This window comes from Passer montanus, unplaced genomic scaffold (assembly GCF_014805655.1).
Source record: "Passer montanus isolate IOZ18808 unplaced genomic scaffold, ASM1480565v1 scaffold20, whole genome shotgun sequence".
Classification (NCBI taxonomy): domain Eukaryota; kingdom Metazoa; phylum Chordata; class Aves; order Passeriformes; family Passeridae; genus Passer; species Passer montanus.
In genome coordinates, this window is record NW_024366592.1 from 8,562,374 (window position 1) to 8,586,136 (window position 23,763).

The 23,763-nt window shown below is 40.5% G+C and overlaps 1 protein-coding gene across 3 annotated transcripts in view; it reads right to left on the reverse strand.

Moving 5' to 3' along the window:
- The window catches only part of TBXAS1 (thromboxane A synthase 1), a 230,748-nt gene that overhangs the window by 158,872 nt on the left and 48,113 nt on the right, over positions 1-23,763 (reverse strand). For all 3 annotated transcript variants that reach the window (XM_039708347.1, XM_039708349.1, XM_039708348.1), the window contains one exon: positions 17,178-17,271. In XM_039708347.1, coding sequence (XP_039564281.1) covers positions 17,178-17,271 — 94 coding nt within the window. The remainder of the gene's footprint in view (positions 1-17,177; positions 17,272-23,763) is intronic.

Here is a 23,763-nt window from a genome sequence, read left to right on the forward strand (position 1 = left end):
GCTTCATGCTGCACCCAGAGCAACATCCACCAGGTAGGACAGACCTACCCCAAAGCCCAGAGATGGGCTGTAAGATCCTGAGCAGAATACTTTTATCCCTTTGGGAATACAACAAACTGTAGCCCCGATAGCCACATTACAGCAGGCAATTGACTCTTCACCTATTTTAAAGTAACTGTTCCAGCAAACTCTCCTTGTCTTCATAAGGCAAGTTACTCTTCACGTTCTGTCTTGAAGCCAAACACTGTTTAAGACCTAAGCCACCCGTGTGGTAGCTTGTAGGATCGGAGCACAAAAACCAGAAACACTAGGAAGCCGTATCAGGCCTCCCTGGAAAGGGATTAGGAAGAGGCAGACAGAAACACACAATGCCAATCAATCTCCCTGCTGGAGAGAGGATTGCAGAGAGCATCAGGAGCTGATATAGCACAAGGAAACTAAACAGGAGGCTGCAGTGGAATGAGAATTTGGGAGCTCTAGCAATCAGTAAGATCACTGGCTAGCACAGGATGTGTCAAGCACAGTCAGAGTTTCAACTGTGACAATTTCATAGGCAGAAGAACTCGGGTTTGGAGGTGGGATTCAGTTGGCTCCTGTCAGCCATTCATTTCTGTTTCTAGATCATCACTCAGGGCTGGATTCTGCAGCAGCACCAGAAAAAAAAGAAAAAAAAAAAAAAAAAAAAAAAAAAAAAAAAAAAAAACACCCCTCATCGAGCCATCTGGGCTTGCTTCTTTTTAATGAATGATGCTGCACACCTGCAAATACCAGATATTTTTCAGAGGAACCAATGCATTTAGCTGTCCTTTGATAACTGAATTCATCTGCACACAGGAAAGGAGAAAGGTGATTGGCACCCTCATTCAGTACAACACTTATGCAGGCCTAGATACTTTGGAATAAGGCATGAAGTCGAGCACAACAGCTCCTCCTCCACATCCCAGTGAATTAACCACATCCCTGAGTGACTGGGCCACTGGCAGAAAGTAACCACTGCCAGGGATACAAAACAACCTTTCCATCACATCCTCCCCATAAAGCGACTTGGAGGGACTGGAGAGGACAACAGTACAACCAAGATCCTGATGCTTTCATCATCTCAGATGGAAAACTGTCTGCATTCTTTCACTCTCCTGCTTTTCTTATGTACACAGTACACCTGTATAGAGCAGAGGGTCTGCACATTCCCAGGTCCAAGAGGGTCACTTATTTTAGGTAGTTCTTTCAAAGCAGGGGCTTTCTTCTGAAGGTCCTCAAAGAAAAGGGGGCACATGTTTGGTAAACAGTAAGAAGATAAACTATGGGACATTTGAATGACTAAGTCTCTCCAGAAGTAAGAATCAAAATAAAATTATGCAATTAGAACAGGTGCTCAAAGTTTAGTCTGACATCAGTGTTTGTCCCACAGAAGAAGGCACAGAGGAATGACCACTAAACAACGTGACATCCATTCATGTCCTTGGAAGTAAAGGGACATTCCCACCATACCACCGGGAATAGCATGGAGCACCCTACAAAAGCCATGGGGAAGCTCCTGCCAGTGCAACATTTAGCAGTAGTGCTAGCTGATCTCTAAACCCAGCTCTTGATCAACATGAAATACTGCTATGACAAAAAGGCGAATGGACTCCAGACCTACAGCCAGGACCCCAAGGACCTTTCATAGACAGAGGATGGGTTAGCTGCTTAACTTCATTGATTCAATTGGGAGGTTTTACCAATTGTGCTGGTTTTGGCTAGGGTAGAGTTATTTTTCTTCACAGTGGCTAGAACAGGGCTGTTTTGGATTTGTGCTGAACACAGGGTTGATAATATAGAGAGATATATATAATATAGAGATGTTTTTGTTATTGCTGAGCAGAGCTTACACAGAGCCACTCTAAAAACTTGGCTTCTTCATCATGGATTTGTGTTAATACCTCTTTTTAACTCAAGATATAAATTACAGGGTTGATGTGGAAGTAAAGAGCAAGACCCAGATGAAGAGTGTATATATCAGTCCTCTGACTCTCCTGCCAAAATTTCAGGCTAAAAATGTTATACCTACACCTCCTTACTTACATGCAGGAAAGTATCTCTATATATTCATAACAACCTCAGGTTATTATTTATATGACAATGTAGGATGCACAAGAGAGCCAGGTCCCCTAAAATACAGGCAAATAGCTCCTGCAGAACAAGTCATTCCTAGAGGATGATAGATTGAATTCAATTAAGGGAACAGATATGAAGCACTGTCTTTAGAGCAGAGTTCCTCTCTCCCACAAATCCTTAACAGAGTAGCTGGACATTCAGTTTCATTACATGCCAAAAATCTTCGTGCCTTGTAAAGAAAGAGGCAGGAAAAGGAATGTTAATGACCTCTTTTTACAGTAGCCAGTTGTCAGAGGGGGTGGGAGAAAACAAGCCACACGGAAAACAATTGCCAATTTGTGGTCTTGACCATTTAAAAATGGATCCCAAAATAGTCTGCTGAATTGTTTCACCCGGAGCAAAATTACCCATGAATACATATGCATGCACACAAAAACAACATCTCTTGACGCAGTGCTGATGGTGACTGCAGTCAAGGAAGAAGCGTTATTGCATTCCACATTGTGAAAAGACCACAATGCAGTAATTATTCTGAAAGGTTTTCACAAAGCACAATTATTAAGCTAACATTATCTTATTATTGTTTGTTGCTATGGAGATAATATAATCAATATATTTCCTGGATTGATATTTTTAATACTACTAGCACATTGCCCAATATAGCAAGATTTAACTCAATGCATTAACTGATTTGAGTTTATGATTGGCAAAGTCTTGAGGCAATAGATTGCAATCCATCTCATGCCTATTATTCTATCAAGACACTTAATGTCAAAATCTCTGCTGCAAAAGCAAGTTTACTTGTTGAAAATGAGGAAAAGGATAACAAATCTGTCTGAAGAGATGCAATCTTTTAAGGATGAATTTAACGCTTATTTCTATTTTTCCTAAGCCAAGTGAAAGTTACCAAACGAACTAAAAAAGTAGTAGAAAAGCAAGTTGGGTTTGAACTCTCACCTTAAGGTACTTATTTTTTCCAGTGGGGATGTTTTGAGGCATTATCCTCCTACATGTAACATAAGCTTTTCCTGCAGCAACAGGGACCCTGGGAAGGTGGCATTGATTGTGGCACTGTGCCAGAGGCCACTGGGTGCCCATGCAGTCCACAGCCCTTGTCACACCCTCTTCCAGCACAAGCTCAGGAACTACAGGCTACCTGTGCCCATGCCCAGTGAACACAGAGGGCACTTGGCTCTTGCTCTCAATGGGTGTTGAGGCAAAATTGTTACAGCCACAGCCCTCAGCTTTCTTGCCCATAAAACTGCAAGCACACTTCCTTTCTTTCAAGTCTCCTTCTCCAGATTATAAGCTTTCAGCACATCATAGGAATGCTCCTATGTTAGGACAGTGGTAAGTCCACACAAACCCAAGTCAGTAATATATTAAGAGGCTTCAATTCTGACACTGTTGTTCCAGTCTGTTACCTTGCCTGTCAAAAGATGGGCTCATCACTGTCAAACATCTTAAAGCCTTTTAACATATATTTGCTATAATTGTTCAGAAAAGGATTTTATCATGTTTTCCCCTCCCATATGGCCTTACTGTGATGAAATTGCCTTTTCATCTTTTAGGTCATAGAATAGCTTGGGTTGGAAGGAACCTTTAAAGGCCTTCTAGTCCAACCCCCCTTCAATCAGCAGGGACACCTTCAACAGGATCAGGTTGCTCAGAGACCTGTCCAAAGATTTCAGGGATGGGAAACCTCAGTTTCCAGAAATCCAAGTCCTAAAAGTGACTATATTTTTTCAGCATAGTATATGCTTAAGACAAAATTAAGTGCAGCAGGCTAGACTTTTATCTAATAAAAGACATTGTAGCAACATTTAGAAGTACCAACACCTATTAACTCCTGTGACAAATCCTATGGTGACATTTTTGAGTACCAAAACATGGCTTTAGCTGCCTTGGGTTAAACACCAGTATATAAGCATTTTGTCCATGGAGCATACAGACACTTGACAAAAATGTGAAATCACAGCAATTCCACCTTCTCCCTTCCCTAAAGGCACTGGATTGGGTGGTCTTGTCCTTCTATGTAAAATAGGCTGTGGCTCAGTAATGTAACTTTTTGGACTGTCTGGAGGGGATCCATCAGGAATGATCATTCACAGATTAAATATGTTGCCTATGCAATGCAACACATCTGGCCCTTCTGGCCCAGGGGATAAGTAATAGAGTTAGGAATGTACATTCCCAGCCCATCCCCTGCAAGTCTGCTGTGCTGACACTAATCCATGCAGATCTAGGGCTGGTTCGTGAGCCACCTCTGCCCTCCCTGCTCTGGCTGGCACAGGTCATTGTCTGCCATCACATTTCTCAGTGATGCCACTTGTATTCTAAATGATACCAAATTGCTATCTAGGCATGTGCCACAGTGTACAAAATAACCACTTTGGGTTGCTTGCCTTCCCACCTTGTTTACTTTTATGCTGATTTATAAATGTTTTTTCTGCTGGACAGGGCTTAGACAAGCACCCTAGAGGGTGTCCTAGGTACAGAAAGGGTGTAGAATTTCAGCACTGTGAGGGTGTGACTGTGCTGTTGTTCCATTGCTGTGAAGAGCTTTCAGCAGCAGAAGTCAGGCACCTTTTCTGTTCCCTCCCTTACCGGAAGGAGGGGGGCAAGGGAAGCAGCTTATTTGGACTTTAGTTTCCTCCTGGTGCTAAAACTAGCATGGATACTCATTCAAACAGGCTACTGTCACATGTTCAGCCTTAAAGGACACCATCTGCTAGTGCATCCGCGCAGTAAAGTACTGCTTAAGACACACCTCTCTGTCAAGTATAAAGAAAAACCTAATTTGTTTCAAACACCGACTGCCTGCTGTCCACCACAACGCCTTAGCACGCAACAGCCCAGAAACTGTGCAAAAATAAAAACTCATTTAGCTGGAGTCAGGCAGGGAATATCAATTTTGGTAACAGAAATGATACAATTACATTCCTTAGCAATTAGTCTCAATAAGAGACAAACTATCTCTACTAAATTGTCTGCAGGCCAGATTTTACCAGTCTCATTCATACTGAGCAGAACCTACTGGCAAGACCCCCTTCATCTCAGAGCTGGGGGAATAAGATACTGCTTTGAAAAGTAAAGCAATCATTGTCAAGCTGAAAATGTAGAGCTGCATCACACTTTGCTCTGTTAAACCCTGTAATTGCTGAGTACCTCTTTCTAGCCAAAGTTCATTTTTTTTTTAAATTTGATCAAATCATAAAAATTATTATTATTACTCCACAACACAGAGGTTGAACTTTGCTGTTGGAGGGTAACCTCATATACAGCAGAGTCATGCAGCAGCAAAAGACATGGCACTGAGACATCTGTTGGGGGGAAGCCTCTTCCCTGCACAGCAGGACTTCTCCTGGCGCTCAGATTTGCCAGCCTACCTGTCCTCAGACACCATATTGATCCAGGAAGATACTGGGATCCTCCAACCTTAACTCCACGACTTTTCCTTCCCACACTAGGAAAAATTTCTGCACCAAAAGGGCTGTCAAGCACTGAGCAGGCTGCCTAGGGAAGTAGTCAAGTCACCATCCCTGGTGGTATTTGAAAGACATGCAGATGAGACACTTAGAGACACGGTCTGGTGGTGGATTTGGCACTGCTGGGTTAGCGGCTGGACTCGAGAAACTTTTGCAACCTAAAAGACTCCATGCACAACACAACCTTAGCGGGAACAGAGGAAGGACAGCCTTACACAGGTCCGACCATGCTGCAAAAGGTTCTTGAAAACTGCCTTCTCTACTGCCTCCACAGCTAAATATAATTGAACCTGAAACACTTGGCCCATGCTTACACAAAAAGGGGGATTTGAGATGGGAGGTTGGAGGGGAAGCCTGCACCACACGTTGCAGAGCTCCCTTGCCGGCTCCAGAGCAATGCTGTGCTCTGGGAGACAGGAGCTGTTCAAATGTTTTGACAGAACACGCCGATTCCTCGGGAATGTTTTTATTCTAGTCGATGTGCCAATTCTGCACAGATTTCCAGCAGAAAGCAGGCAGACTGTCTGGGTCTGCTGAATTAAAACGACTTCACCCAGTAAGAAGAAAAAGTTGCATTTTTGAGACTATATTTACTCAATCCATCATTGTATTTGTTTTAGTCAGTTTGTTGGATTGTTTTCGATTTTACCTGCAAATGACATTTTTTAGCAGGATCAAAAGACAGGCCAAAAGGTATCAAAACACTGTAGAAAATTAAGCACAAGCAAAAGACATCTGAAGACTTTTGATATATAATTTTGTACGTAAACAATGCAAAGAGATAAACAGGAAAACCCAAAAATTAACCACGTTCTAACTAGAACTGCTTAGTCTGGTTCTGCGAGAGCCCAAAACCTCCATTTTTGCATTTGCAGTTGTCTTTCAAAGGCTTTCTTTTTTCCCTTTGCCTTAGGGAGTTATTTATAGGGCTATTATAATTTGAGGTCTGGTCTTCTTGTGGCAGGTCCTCCATCCAGGAAATGAAATAGCATTAGAAAATGAAATCTCACGTTTATGAGGTCTTAGAGATGGCTCCCTGGGGCACTAGAGAGGAAAAAAAGAGGTAGGGAAAAATATAAACACAAATATAACTACAAGATATTTACAAGGTCCCTAATTCTATCTGTGATGAACTTTATGAGACTCTTTATTAAAATAGAGACCTCTGATATAAGGTCACCAACAACTTTTTTTCCCGAAAGCTCTCCCATTTCCCCCTTCTCTGTGATCTCGCCTTTTCCACTCCACCTTGGCTGCAAGGTGCTTCTGCCCTGGACTGCCTTCAGAAGTGGAACAAAAATAAGGATAAATCAAGTGCTACCCTTCCTCCTTCTGCCTCATCACACACTTTTCACAACGTACCACATGTTGCAGCGCATTTACAGATCAAGGCAGATGTGTTCACATCTCTGCAAAAATCATGTATCAAACACCAATTTCTTAGTCATACTCCTTTGTGCTTCTTTCCTAAACTACTCTCTAGAGCGAGCCACAACATCTCTTATCCTATCTGGGGCTTATCACCCACTGCTTCCTCTCAATATGTAGAAATAAAAGTCAATAGGGGAAAATCAGGGACGACTTTGGGGCTCACCATCCCCTTTCTCTGTGTGTCCAAAGAGAGACTTCCCTCAACATCTTTTCAACATCTATACTTTTACCTCAATTTACCTCAACAATAGCCCTAAAACAAAGAAATTAAGGTACTAGTTAAGTAAGCAAACCAATACTACTTCACTTACATTAAGTAGTTTATTAACAGATATCAAAAATGTAAAACATAAAACTCTACAAACAGAACAACAATAAGGTTTCTTCTACTAGTACACAAACATCGGTGTGAAAATGGAATATATTACGTAAACCTATCTAATAATTCAAAATCCATTCATAAGAACATACAACAATTAAAGGAAAATATAAATAAAATCAAAATTGATGATAAAACATAATTAAATTATCCACTCAATAAATTAAACCTTACACCATAATAAAAAAATTAAAATAGGTGTGTATATATTAATTATCATCATAATTATAAAAACACCTTACCTACTCCAATACATACAAAAGATAATTAACAAAACCATCAAAGGAATATTCTAATACAAAAAAGAAGGGGGAGATGTTGGAATTCAAAATGCAGGGAATTCTCAGAACTTTGGGCCTGTTAAGCCAAAGCTTAGAATTAAAAACAGGCTTTGATCTGAAACCTTAGAAAAGGTTTCTAGACTTAGGTACTAGCAATGAGAATGTGGATTTATATCTTAAAGCAGAAACACATTAAGAAAGTTTAGAGTTTAAGACATAGAAAAAATAAAAGTAGTTACAAAGCTAAACAAGAAGTTTAGAATATGATTCTGTAGGTTTGTGTATCATAACATGATTAACTAAGAGAACTTACACTGTAGCATGTCTCCACAAGACAAAATATTTAAGGATTGGATCAAAAACATAAATATCCTTATTAACAGTGTTTTATTAGTCAATAAATCCTTAAAAAAGACTTATAACTAGGGGTCTTATGACCTCCTGAACCACACAGTAAAAATGTAAGCCGAACTCACCCTTCCTATCTGTAAAGGAAGATAAGAAAAATAAACCACATCATATAAAAACTCAGAGGTCCCATCTCTAACTCATTCAAAATTCCTTGAAAAATCCCCATATTTTCCCGTTTGAGTGGAACAGGAAAAGCACCATTCAGCAGAAAAATAATGCCTATGTTAGGTGTTATATATTATATATATTATTATAGGTATATAGAGGTTATATATTAGGTCCCACTCGACTTCATAGTTGAATATTTCAACTTATCATTGCATGTGACTTCTTATAGTTCCTCTACCCTAACTTACACTAATCCTACCTAAATCAACCCAGGCATCATCCTGCCTATGAAAGTTAAAAGTTTTCTACACTCACAGAATCAAAAAAATGCCATCAGATATAATACACAAAACTGATGGAAAGTCAGCAAACAGCAAAGATTATTTTGCAATTATTTTAATGTTTATTTCTTGCATACTTCATTATGAAAATACATGGTTAAGAATATTTTGAAACATATAGCTCAGTTTTTTTCTCTTGTTTATAATTTTCAATTTTCTTGTGGTAAGGTAAAATAAGTTACTAATGTTCAGCAAGTTGTTTTTGCTGCCTGAATATTTAAAACTGTCCCAGGGCAACTGTCCAAAGAACACTTTACTTTTTCCTCTGCCTTATTATAAATCTCCTAAAATTCATAGAATATTACAAAATTACAAAATCTAAGCAGGAAAAAAGGCTAATAGTTAATAAACAAAATGAAAAGTTAGAAAGTCCAAGACTATAATTAATTCACTCATCCATTCATCAGCGTTGTATGACAACAAAGACAGAAAGAAAATACAGCAATTTGAAATACATTTATTTTTAAAGCACACAGGTTTTTTTAAGCTTTCTGTTGATTTTTCTTTCTAAAAACCAACCAACCAAAAAACCACCTAACCACAATAAAAACCCAGTTAAGTCTCGAAAAAAAACCTGATTAGATTCCAACTCTAGTTGATTCTTGTTTCACATTACCATCTAAATTTAGACACGTACCAAGGCCTCTGAGGCTGTGGAGAAACAGATTAACTTTTGAACTTTCTACCTCTCCATTTAGATCAGTCCTTTCTTACTCTTCAGTGTCTTTCTAGGCAACTCGTGTTCCTGGATCAAGCTGCAGAAATGCTTATCAAAAAGAAAAAAAAAAATTCAAAATAAAAAGCTCTCCAGAAAATAGCTTTTCATTTATTTCTGAATTTTCCAATTTACACCCGTGCCACATTGCAGCTACTGAAGCCCTCACAGCCTTGCACAGTGCCCACCCTACAAACTCGCCCTGCCTTTCCATCACCACATCCATTTGACTACAGGCCACGAGTCTGACCTAATTTCACATTCGGTACCTCTTAGGAAAAGTTACATTTCAACTCTACATCCTGCCTGGAAAAGGGGAAAGTGGGAAGAACTCAGAAGGTCGTGAGTCTTATAAAGCTACCGGGTGGTGATGCCATCCAAAGTGCATCACAGGCAACCAGAAGGCAGGCACACAATGAATGCCAGGGATTTACCAGCACGTGTTTGAACAGGCAGTTCTCCAAAGCCTTCTATTATTCATTTTAATACAAAGCCTTGCAGAAGCCAAGCCTAGATAGATGCAGCAGCTCAGACCCACAGCAGCTATACCTGCCTATTCCCAGAAAGGACAGGGAAGTATCTTGCTTGTCAATCTTTCAGGATGACTTGCTGGACAGAAAGCCAGCTTCTTATCTGAAAAGACATGTTATGCTGTAAACATTTCTAGTGGAGCTTGGGTTAGTAGCACTTGTAAGAAAACCCTAATGAAAATAAATTGTTATGTATTTACCCATATGCTGAGGAGCATATGGCTAATGCGTTTAGACACTGCTAATGAAGTTAAGACTCTGCTAAATTTGTTGGCTCATGGATAACAACTGTTCACAATACCCAATCTGAGCTTGCTATAATTTTAGCATTACAACTGATACCTGGCCATTATTATACATACTGGTCTTGCTGACACAGAAGAACTGGACTTCTGGATGTGGCATTCTCCACACGCAATAAGAAGGTGAACAACACAGGATGCTTCCAAACTCCAAATTGACAGGTAATGAGAGCAAGTTACAATTTCATGTAAAGGAACAGAGTTGCTCTTATTCATTGTATCCCTGATGCTGTTGCTTTCTTTCCTAATTTCAAGATTTTATCTATTCCAACCCCTCTCCCTCCAGGCCAGTGCAACTACAGGCAAAACTGAAGAGAAGACAAAGAGAAGACAAGAAATAGTCCTGCTTTTTCACATTCATGTGTAAAAGCTCATTGAGTTTATACAATAGCTATTGGAATCCTCCTGTTCAAACATCCCTACTTTGCTGCTTTTCAAGATGAGGATCCCTACTTCTTCTGGAGCTCAAGGGAAAGACCAGCTTGTGACTACACTGGTTCTACCTGTATGCTACTACTTTTGCAACTACACATTATCCCATTCTCTCAGCCCAAACACTGTGTAGCTCAGCTGTTTGGGTTCATTGCTGCTGCATGTCAGGCCAGAGCTGGCTTTAATTTAGCAGTACACACTGCTTGAAGAGCAGGCTGCATAGCAAATTCCAGAGAGTTATGTGCAACCCTCTGGAACGTGCAAATGATGATGATGAACGTGCAAATATACTTTCTAAAAGACATAACATGTGGCAAACTTCCCTAGACCGTTCTCATGAGCCAGGCATCATTTTAATGATGCATACCTCTGCTCTCACTGATCTTGAGTAGTTATTTGGCAGCTGCCACCAAAAACCCATCAGAGGACAGTGGTCAAGGATGGCATAGAAGCAAAGAATCCTTCAGTGCTGTTATCTTGGGGACCACCTCACTCAGATACCTTCATTCATAGGCCAGAACTCAGGCCTGGCATTAATTCACAGCCCCAGTTGCTCTGTGAATATTGCAAAACAACATATGAACTCCCTCTGGCCTTGGAGCATCCCAGTCCATCCAAGACAGCAGTGATATCAGCTTCCCCAAGTCTAACAAGCCCCAGAGAACTTGTCCAAAATATTTCACCATAACCTGATCAAAAAGCAGACCTGTCTATTCCAGAGCATCATCTTTACCATTTTGCAGGTGGATAAAAGAGGCTCAAGGTAAAGCAAAAGAAAGAGATTTGCTTACCCAGAAAAGAAGAAAGGACAAATCTGACTGGGGCAAAGCTAACACTGAGTCTGAGGAAAGCCAGGAGCATGATCAGGGACTCTCTTCTCACTCACTGCACTGCCACAGATGACATAATCTCCTTTCCACTTAAGAGCTACCAGTTTCCTCAACCATTGCCTCTTCCCCCCTTGCAGCATTTAATAAGGCAAGCATGAAGTGTGTCAAAAAGAACAACCAAAGCATGGGTTAAGGGATACCAAAACCATGATGATGGCCATCAATGAGGTCTACATCTCCTTCTAGGGCAACTGCCAAGATCTATGGAAAGCATTCACACAGTCCTGCACAAAAATAAATGTTAGAGCTGCTCTAGAAAAAAGTCACACCATCAGCACACCATTCTTTGTAATACAAAAAGGAATTGCTTCTTCCCTCAAAGGAAGAATGGCATAATCCAGAAGAGCAAAGGCATCTGTCATGGCCCTGCTACCACCTTCATTGCATGGGTCACCATTATTCACCAGTAAGGCAGTGATGATTCATCCCCTTTTTCTACCACAAGAAACCTACCGGTTGCTTTGTGCACCCTAATACTGTCCCAGCATCCATAAATGTTATTTAAAGTTGATGCCACATTCATAGCAAACACAGTTATGGGAAATACTCCAAGTGCAAAGAAGCTGAGGACACGGTGTCTCTACAGAAGGGTCTCTGAGGTGCACACACTGCTCCTCATACACAGGCTCACCCTGCTGAGACAAGCTGGGGTGAGCTACAGCACAGCTCTACCCAATGCTCATCTCAGACACTGAGGTCCAGTCCTTGCTGAAGGCTGCAAACAGCATTTAGTCAAGTGGGAGACAGCCAATTGTCTCAATGTCTTGATTTCCTGCTCTAGGTTCCCACAAAGAGACACTGAACCAACTTTGTCAGGTTATCTGACAATGTTAACATCTGATCAAAGGTAACATAGACTATCAGATGAAACTAGGAAAATACACATCTTTAAAGGGGTGAAAGACTGGCTTTGTAGATGTAGAAATACACACATAAACCCACATCTAATTCCAGGTTTTCTGTCACGTTGCAGACAGTGAAATGGCTAGGTTTGGATCTGCACACATACATGTACATGCCTCCCAGTCTAGGCTGGTGGCATTCCCAGGATGTAAGAGAAGACCTGAATCACCCCAAGAGGTCTGTTCTGGCAGTCAGCAGCCCACAGCAGATGGGGGTAGGCATCTGGGGGAGAAAGGTTGGTTGGTGATGCCACAGCAAAACCTTTCTGGTTCCACACAAATAGCTATCAAGTTGCAAACACACACTCCCTATCTCATTCTTCTGCTGTTTATCTGCACAAAGAAACACAAAACCATATGCAGGCTTTCACTGTCAATATAAGTCATATTATTCTTGTAATTCAATCCAGGTCCAGAGCCTGAGAGCTCCTTTTCCTCCCTTTGCCCCCTTTTTGCTCCCCTCACCGTTTGCCTCTCTCCAACCTTGTTTAGGTTTGAATGCTGTGTCATTAAATTCCAGAGCAGTAAACACTGCAGTCTCTCTCTCTAAGCACCCATACAGTGCTTTTTAGCCTAAAAACTAAACATGGGGTAATTTCATTCCTGCGAGGACTCTGCCTTTTATTTTCCTTTACATCCAACTTGAAGGATGCTTTTGGCAGATGTGTAGTGAGGAAAAAAAAAAATGTTTACTCTCTGCTTCCTCCTTGCACTCCCCCCATTTCCACTCCCACCCATCAGCCAGAAAACAACACAGCCCAGCGAGATCCCAAACTGAAAGCAAGACAAAGCACCCACACAGCCCCCACTTCCATTCAGCAGAAATGGGCCGCTCCGGGGTAGCCCAGGATCTACAAGTAGGCCAGACTGGAATAAACACAGTAAACAAAGGGTATCCTGTCCAAGCTGAGAGGGGCTAAAGAGAGGGATGTCTTTCATTAACATGCCAGGCAGGGATGCAAGCACACAGACAGTCAAAAGCATCACTGGAGCTTGCTAGGAGTAATAGGAAGAAAGCAACACATGATCACACCACGGCAGGGACCCAAAGCACATCGCTCAGCTGCACATCCCACCTACCAAGGACCAAAACAAGGGAGCAACCCGCACACCCACCACCACCCCAGAACACCAGGGGCAGCCCCAAACTGCTGCAGCACAGTGTGGCTCTCCAGGAGGGAGCAGTGCACGCAGGTACAGTACCAGGCGACCAGGGCCCTGCAAATGTCAGGGCCGATGACATTTAAAACCAGCAGAGCTGTCATGTTAGGAAAGGAGTAGCAAAGCACAGCACAGCCATAGCAACAGGTCAAGTGTTTGCCAGAGAGAAAGGGTGATGCAGATATGTGGCTTCTCGGTTTTCAGAGCATTTGTCACATAATAAAATTATTAGTCTGGGAATTGATAAAAGAGTTTGGTTTAGTTTTTTCTGCAACCTGCTGCTATAAAGCCCATAGAGATCCACGTGTGAAAGTCCATGCTGTGTATACCCCTGTGTCAACCATTACACAGCTATCACAAACAACCCTCATGTTTTTCCAGACTCATAGGAAAAATGCAGCACATGGAGAGGTGAGCAAACAGTCAGGAATTTGTAGCAAAACAGCAGCCTGTCGGCTGCAAGTCTGCTCAGTTATTGGAAAAAAATTGAACATGCTGCTTTTTTAAAGCAGCCTAATCATATTTACTATTACATCAGACTTACCCACCACAAATTGTTCTCATGCAATGGAAGAATTTTTTAATCTAATATCTTGGACTCAGATAATTTCCCAGCTGCAGAACTGCAATAATTTCCTATCTTCCCGTTGTTGAGATAAGCTGATTAACTTGGATATGTTGTAGTTTCAGAGTGTGATTATCTCCCTTTATTTTACTTGAGAGAGAAGGGTGACTTACAGTAAAATAACTTTGTTTTCCCCAAGTCAGCTCTTAAACTCTCCTTTTCTGTGATGGAGATAGCTCTTTCCTATTGCATTTTCCTTAGCCCCTTTACTTTCCATACTTCCTCTCTCAGAGACACTACATTAACAGCTACTACTATTTTACTCAAAGAAAATACACTGTTCAAGACATCTCTGAAATAATTTTTAAAACAAATAAAAATCTCATTAACAAAATATTTTATTGCTTAGAATACCTTTGAAAGTTTATTAAATACCCCACAACCCAGCACTACTGGTAAAATCCTGCTTGCACTGTTCCTTTGTTTTCAGGCACATTTAAAGAAGAATTGCATAAAAAAGGATGAGGCCTGAAGCTCTGATTACATGCACAGTGCAGAAAAACAGGAAACTCCATTTATTTCAGTAGAAGTGATTTACACCCAAGTAAGGGAGAAGACAAGCAAACACTTGAATTTATACCATTACAAATTGTAAAATACTGCTTACACAACCTTGGTGGGATTTTTCGGCATTTAATGTTTTTCTTAAATTCCCAGGTCACAGATTTACTCTATTATGTCAAAGGGACTTCCTCTCCTGCTTTGTTTCTTTTCCTTGCATTTCTAGCAAACACATTCTAGGAGAAAACCCTGAATCCATAAGATGAGGACACTTTTTGGACTACAAGGCGGCATATGTTGAAGCCTCTTGATTTCCTTTTATCTTCCAGATCTCACTTGTGTTCAGGCTTTTCAGCCTGTGTTAATTTGCAGACCAAATTCAACACTGGAAATATATGAATTACACACATGCAGATTCCCATACGGCACGTATCAATTCATTCCTCTTAGTCACCATTCATTAATTCCTTTGAAATAAATGTTCATGGTTGAAAAGCACTAGTTTGACGATTTAATGGGTGTGTGGCTCATGTGTTTTCCCTGCACAAGATTAGCAATACTAAGAAAGAGCCAGCCTGTTTAAAACGGAGACTCTCCAAACAGCTATTTTGGTGGAAAGAGAATGGTTGCATAAACATGGAAGGGCAAGAACTTCTTAATATTATATACGGAGCAACATAAAAAAATCAACATTTTTTTACTTCCTATTAAAAAAAAAAAGTATATAAAATAAACCCAACCCCATCAAGCTTGTATTCATGCACAGCAGTGTCCCTCACAGCTAAGCCCCTAAAACCATCCCTATTTCCAGGAAGGTGATGGGCAAACCCTGGTTCTCACCTGGGGAAAAGAGAAAGTGGACAACATCCTCTACTGATTGCAGTGAGGGCACTCGTGTCCCTGAAAATGCTCTCACAGACAAGAGCCTGCAGTATAAAAGCAGAGCTCCCATTACTGGCTCCTTGCTATGGGCACTATTCTAGGAAAGCAGCCCCAGGAGAAGATCCAGAAAAAAATGGCAATACATATGAGAGGAGGAAGAAAAATTATCAAGAGCCTGGGCTCCTCCCTGCCCATTCCTACGGGCAGTGATAGCATGGTAGAGAAGATGGGTGATGAAATGCCAGAGTGCTGGACTTGCAGCCTGGCAGTGCTTATGGCTTTACACCACTCGACTCCATTTCAAAACAGTTGTTTCTTGGTACCCCAAGGTACAATTTCTCAGCTACCTTTAATTTCTTTTTCTTCCTAAAAAGCAGTAAAATCAAGGTTAACTTTTTTGCATTAGTCTGATTTAAGTTAATTTAATGAATGCTATTCTAGTCATGAAATTTGCCTAAGAGATCATTTGATCATTTTGGGTAATTTCCCAAAATCTTTACACTTCTATGCTGGTACAGGGCATGCCTATCTAAAATATACTAAAATAACTTGGTTTCTAGGTACCTTTACCTAACAGCAAGTGTTAGCAGGTAACTAATGATATCTGGATTTCACCACTAAGGAGCTACAGAATGAGTGGCTTTCTGCCACCCAGCTGAATTGAAACCCCAAGAGTGAAGGTGAACAGGTCAGCATCCCATACCAACAGAATCCCTTGTAAGTTAAAGTCACCCTGCCAATTCCAGTTCAAATTAATCTAGAGCAGATTAAGTCTACCTTTTACGCTATTTTCTAAATGAAATCAGATGTACATGTAAAACTGGTATTTAAAAGGGTTTTACCTAATAATGAGTCAGGTATCGACAAAACAATCACCATGAAGATCAAGGTAAGAGGCAATATATTCTCATTAATAATTCAAATCTCAGCATGGATATCGATGACCATGCACTTAACAGGGAAAACTGGGCAGCAGATGGAGCTGGCCCAGATTTCCTGAAAAGTTGTTGGGCTGCAACAGAGACACTCTGGAGAGATTTTACTGTAAGATCCAACCAGAGAAATGGCAGCTCCTCATTATTAAGGTAGCTTGGACCTTCAGCAATGCCACTGAAATAGAACAAGGAACAAAACACAGTATTATTGAAAGAGGATGGGTGAGAAAAATAAGGGAATAAAATCTAGAAGCAAAATGCCACCACTTCCTCTTCCTCACAGCCCTAGTATTTGCAGCACAGAGCAACAACATTCAGCAATACCTAATTCCAGTTACTGCTTGGGAGCAAGCAACATAAAAGGCTTTAAAATAAATGTGTACAATCGGCAAAAGTGCAAACAAACAAAGGTTGTAGGAGCCAAAACCACTCAGAACAAACCAGTTGGGGCTAGTTAACATAATCTGCTCTATTCACATAACTAGGTTTGTTTCACTGAGGGCATGAACTTTCTTGGAAAAGCTCAAGTAATTAACTGCAGGAGCTTACACATTTTCTTTCCCTCAAGTTTATGTTATCCTGGAATTAGAGCTGCTTACACACAACTGCTTCTACCAATTCATTGAAAAAGCTGAGTTTTGCTTGTCCTTTCCAGAGGGACATGGCTGAAGTGGCAGTACCAGTGAACTGAAGGATTCCCTTCAATTCCTCCTGCCTCCTATCCACTCTTCCCATCACTTTGATTGATACAAAGAAAAACGTATCCTACCTCACGGAAAAAGAGCAGGTTTCCAATGAAAGGAAGAGGTGGAGGATGTCGGATCCCTACTCTGCTTAGTTTGGAGAATGCAGATGTAGAGTACCTGGAAAAAGATAAGGTAGTAAGTCAGTCTTGGATCTTGATAGGGCTTGTTGACACAGTAACTAGCTCAGATGGCTTCCCTGGATTCAGAGAGGGAGAAGAAGCTTTCTGTGTTGGTCAGCCAGAACTGCCAATGTGATTACATTGCTTGGCAGCTCCTCAGGTCACAAAAGTAAATGCAATACACTGGTGCTTCAGAGAGGGCAAAAGGACCAAGTGACTCAAACACAAGCCTGCAAAATTGAGCAGTGGAATGAGAGAGCTGCTCCTCTTCCCACAGAAGCAGCTCGTCCTACTTCTTTTTAGTTAGAAGTGACTCTCCAAAGCTACATGAGGTTACAAATGAGATCAAAAGAAGCATTTGGGGCTTGACTTCTGTGGCACTGTTGGGAAAGGAACAAGACAGATTTTCAGATTGTTTTCTTCTTCCATCACCTCTACCTATACAGGTCACAGAACAAAAATTCAAACCAGTCTCAGTTGTCCATGAGCCAAGACACTGTCAGTATGTTCAAGTCAAGCCTAGTATTTGGGCCAGATATGCTGATTAAGTGATTTTTTTAGAGCTGCCAGTCAGCAAATTAAACAAATATTAAAAAAAATATGGGGAGACAAAACCCAGACTTAGAAAAGCTTCATGCATCCCTTGTTTCAGATGAAACTGTGGCATGTTGACAGGGACAATACTGGAAAAAAGGAAAAAGAAAGGCTCTGGGGTTGGGGTTTTCTTTTTCCTCCCCCTCCCCCTTCCTTAATACAAACAATGGATTTAAGTCAATGGACTTCAATTAGTGAAACCTGAAAGAGCAGGAGCTAGCAGCAGCAGCTTTGATTACCCAAAGACACAACTTTCATTGTGCAGTTCTGTTTGTTGAGATTTCCTGCAGCACAGTACCTATTTTCTTAATGGATTTTCTTTTGTGACGTTATTTTACAAAAAATCATAATCAGGAAATAGAGCTTTAATCATTTTTAAATAGCAACTGCTTTCTTTTTTTTAATGGGGCAGTACAAACCTTCCCAAACTCAAACCCTCTCACATACCCAATAGAAATTATGTGTATTCAGTCTATGCAAGGACACTGTGTCAAGTATGACAAGGTATCATGGAGTAAAGGCACAGAAGTCAACACTTATTACACATTTTATATGTATTATTGATTTCTTGGCTACTTAACAGCTTTAAAAAATATGAGATTTTCCTCAGCTAACACTCTTGGGAAAAGAAATGTTTTAACTTTAAAATGACAAAACAGCCTACATGATACATTTTCATCCCCAAAGAGAAGATTTTTTTTTGCTGCTGCTGCTGTTTGAAATCTTCCTGAAGTGTCTTTGTGTGAGGCAAAGTCCTCATCTTCAGTATGTAAACAGTGAAAAAGATTAAAATCCCTGTCATTGAAAACCTGTCAATTTTGCAGCATTCTGTCCTGATGTTTTCACTGTAAAATACATGGCAGATCACAAAACACCAGTCTGGGGTACAGTTAACTGCTCATTTCACTGCACACCAGACCGTCTGTAGACTCCTGGTTTTCATGTACAGCAAAGTGAAGAGTGACTGCAACAGAGGCTCACACTAGACAAAGTAAATGATGTGATCACCAAATATTTTAAAAAGGAAAAAAAAAAATAACGAGTACTGTTTCACAAGGCAAGAAACACAGAGACTGTGAAGACTATTTATACTTAGATGAACAGTTCATCATTGTCAGCTTCTGAACATTACTGTCAGCTTCCTGCAGCTGAGGATTTGCTTTCCTTTTTCCCCCTCCTAATGTGGTTTTCTCCACTGCTTTTTATTCAGTTACATTTGAAGTAGGTTTTCCAAAGGTAGGGAATGGCAGTTTACAATGAGATGGGAGAGAGCAGCAGTGTCATCAAGTTACAGACTGAAATGTAACGACAAAAGGGTGAAGCCAGCAGGAGAAAAAAAGAATCTCATCAATAAACATATCTAGCTCTACTCTATGATTTTACAGCATTTCTGGTGTTGTTGAAATACCTGATGTTTTACAGAAAAGAAAACAGTATGCAAGTGCCCAAAGACTGATGGGGCAGCACGCACAAAAGAAGGATCTAACACTGCACACGTAGCCTTAACTTTGACCATTTCTAATGCAACAGCTTACTTTCTGCAGCTTTAACTATTAAAAGCCTCCCCCCATCTCTGCAATATTTCCACTCATTCTCAGTATTTTGGGTGGGGGGGAGAGAGAGGGGAAAGAGTGGCTTATGGACTTTTTTAAAAAAAGGAAAAGAAAAATTGTCCTGTATAACACGCAGCGAACACCAGCAATACATGAATCTGACAGCTTTGTGGCACAAACCTCTGCCTTTTGAGCCAGAAGAGGCTGATAACTCTAAACAGGCCAATTTATGTGATTTGGTCACTCAGCACCTCCATGACATACCCTTGGCCAGTAACTCAGAGCTGCATCCTGAGGGCACTGGGAAAACAGTGCCCGGGTTTTGTTGCTGGGATGGGAAGGTGGGCTAGCAGGTGGGCAAGTGCAAACAGGCAGGGTGGCCTCGAAGGCAAAGACACTTGTCTGGAGAAGCTGTACATCTAAATGAAACAGCTCCAGGTCTGCCTCATCACCAGTGGGAAGTCTTATTTCTCACTCTGTCACTTAATACACTTCTACATTTCCACAAAAAATTATCTGGTACCAGGAAACCCCCTGCTGTTGCTGTGGCTACACACTGATGGCAGAAGATCAGCCAGTGGACTAGAAAGTATCTCTATTTCTAGATTTTGCATTTGATTTAACCTAAGAAGTGACCAAGATAACCAAAGATATGAAACCACTTCTGTACAAGAAATAAACTAACAGGCTAATCTTAATCATGGGGGGGAAAAAAGCAACTGATGCAGGTTATGACAAATATATTTAATATATCATGCACAGTTTAAAAAATAAATTAAGAGCTATTACTCAAAAATTTAAAATATGGTATGAGAATGCACAAATGAATATTTAGGTGGCAGGATCAAAAAATAAACACTTTTTCAATAAATAAATAAATATACCATCTATGGAACTCCTTACCACTGATGATTTTCTACTCCAGAAGTGTAAAAAGCTTCAAAAGGTGATAGACCTTTGAAATAAGGGGGGGTTGGAGGGAGGGAATTCACAGACACTTTAAGCTAGTATATTTAACAAATGTAAGAGAAATACATGGGAAACATTAAAGGAAAGGGAACAAAATTAATCAAATTTATTTTCTTAATCAGAGAACTAGTCTGTAAGCTTCTAATTGCATAATAAGAGATTAGACTTTTATAAAACCTAAAAGATAAAACCCCAGACACTTCAGCTTTCTTATGAGGAAGAGAGGAATGAATCTATGTGAAGTGAGGGGCATGAAAAGGATAAAACTCTGATGACAGCAACATTTACTGGACAATCTAGTACATTCTCACTCAAAAGAGAAACATACCCTAATATTTACACAAGTACAGCTTCCTGCACAACCCTTAATTTTAAAGCTTGGCATTACATTTTGAATTAAGTGACAAGACATCAAAAAGAACCAGAGGAACATCAGCAATGAAGTAGATCAATAAACAATTCAGAAATCCTTTGAAGACATTCGAATGACCTCTGAGAGCAAAATGCTCTCTGCATATATTAAACACAACTGTTAAAAAGAAGTTATGCCAAATTCATTCCTGCAGGCCAACATGGCAGATACAAACTCTCTGAAATACTAACTTCTCTTCACAAAACACCATTCAAAAAAATTTTTTAAAAAGAGAGAGAAACAGATAAACAATAGAAGTTGTGAAGGACATATAACCAACAGAACTAGCCCTCTGTCCAGCCAGGTCAGTACTGATAGAAAAGTATTATGCTGTCTACCATTAAGGGTGATCAATTTGTGTAGCAGACAAGATTACAGAGTTTCCAATTCTGCTTTGTGGAGTTCAACATCTTATTGAAATTACCCCAAATTTCTCCCAATACAGAAAGTGCATCATTCCTTCTACATCTAAGTAATACACAACCTAATAATATCTAAAAAGCTATAAACTGGGACACAGAGATGTTATTTAATCTCATTGTTGGGAATTGGGAGCTGCGTTATTTTGCAAGACTGACTGGGAAAACAAAGTATTTTGCTGAGATAATGGAAATCATTCCTGCCAAACAAGAGACAATTGCCATGCATTTTTACCTATTTGCCTCTATTTACGTATTCCCATACTAGATTCTGGTTAACACTGGGATGTATTTTGCTCACAAAGTAGTGATAATGCACAAAAGAAAGGTAGCCTCCACAGCATTACAATGATGGCTTGTGAAAAAATACACAAAATATACAAGCATCCTGGGGAGCCCAGTCTGACCAAAACATCATCCCAAAGCTGGCTACAGACTTTCAGGTCTCAGCCCTCTCTGGGAAATGTTGCATTATGAATACTGCAGCAGGGTCACTGGAGAGCTGCCATCACATAAGTCATTCCTCTTGTCTGCTCCTCAGAATATTTGAGGCAGAAAATCATTATTTGGTCCCATTCTGACAAAGGACCACACAGAAAACAGATCTTGCAAGTGGGTGAGTGTTGCAGTCAAAGTGATACCATCCCAGAAGGATATAGCCTGTGCTGATTATTACCTCAGAAAGTGTAGTAACTGAAAGAAAAAACAACAAAAAAACCCACAAAATTAAATTTGCTGTCCATCCCCAAAAGACAGTCTCTCAAAAACTGAAGAGAAAAAAATGGGGAAGGACCCTCTTCCTTGGTCAACACAGGCTACTAAATTGCCCTTTACTGGTACCCAGCAGTACCTCTGGTGGAAAAGGAGGGATTTGCTGAACAAAAATACACTTGGATGTGTAGAATATCAAGCTCAGAATTATTGGAATGGAGTGGAATTATGGAATTATTACTATACCTCCAAAAAGAGATACTGAATATCCACAAGTGTACCTCTAAGAGAGAACTGAAATTAATCTTCAAGAGACACTTTAGTCAGTTTGGGATAAGGAAATTTGAGTACTGCAATTTGATTTTCAAGCTCAACAAATCTGTACTTTTTAACCATGAATTTGTAGGGCCATGATAACAGTTTCAGGGATAATGAGAACTTCCATATAACACTTGCTCTCCTTAATCACTTGCACGCACTCACAGAGCCTTAATTTTGACATAATTGCACAAGAAAAAGAAAGACATTGCACACACTTTCACCATCTGCCTCCACATGGGCAGATGTTTTCCAGGTGCAAGACCTAAATGATCATAGGATATTATTTCACTGAAATATTTGCTAATACATCAGGAATAGTGTGCAGAAAAGGCAAGATTATATGCCCAATATTAAATTTATGCCTCATCTATCTGCTAACAGTCATCTTTTAATCCATACTGTTCTGGTCTGTCAAGCAATTACCTTCATGTCTCTTAAGAGAACTGATAGTCTCAAGGGATTGGTTGTAATAAGGCTTCAGGTTGTCACTGTGTATTTGAAGTTTTGGGCGTTGCTTTGATTTAAGGTCTAAAAAATTAGCAGTGAATCAAGGCCAATTAAATGAAAAAGCCCAGACAGAAAAAGCAACAGTCTTCACCATATTCCAGAGCAGGTCTGCGAGAGACAGATGGTCTGTACAGCAGGTCAATGACAATATTTCATCACCTCTCTCAGAGTGCAACCTCTTCACACTGGGCGGTGACTTTTCCAAAGAAAGAGCAAATGAACAAGAGTCATAAATCCACAGCTTCAGCCCTTCTTTGTTGGCTCAACACCTTTAAACAAAACCATGGAGGCCAACAGCAGCAGAGGCTGTTGGCTCCTTAGAGCAGTGTAAAACCTTGGGAAAGGAGGTGGGAGCTCCATCCCATGTGACCACAAAGAGGAGTCTCCTCAGCAGGAGGATTGTCCACAGCAGATCTGAGGTCTGGTGCATCCATGAGGCCATACCTGATGTCTGCAGGAACAGCTGGGTCAGAGCTGATAGCTAAGCACAGCTCACGTCCCAGCCCTGCTGCCTTAACCACACACAAAGCTATCCTGTCACTCCCTAGGACCACTGGCACCATACCTTTATTAAGGAGCGGTTTCTTCAAGTGCCTGTTTATTCAGACTGATATTGTGGAGCATACAGAAGAAAATGGTACCACCTCAAGGCCATAGATATTCTTGTTTCAGCCACGAAGACTGAGGTTTGCAAAAACAGGTGCATTGCTAGAAACACAGTGCTCAGAAAATAGTAAAATTTCATTACTTTTTTTTCTCTCCTCAACTAATTACATCTCTTAATTTTGCAAATGGACATATCAATGAAAAGGACATGACATTTTAAACTTATCAGCCTTCCTAAATGCTATGCAAGTTCATATCCTAGTGATGCAACTCCATTTGCAGAAAACACAGCATCAGTTTTTGTATGCAACTCAGCAGTTCCTACACACCAGGAAGAATTGTACAGATGCAGGAAGCAGTTTCACCTTTAAATTGAGAGAGAAAAGTCTGCTTGGGAG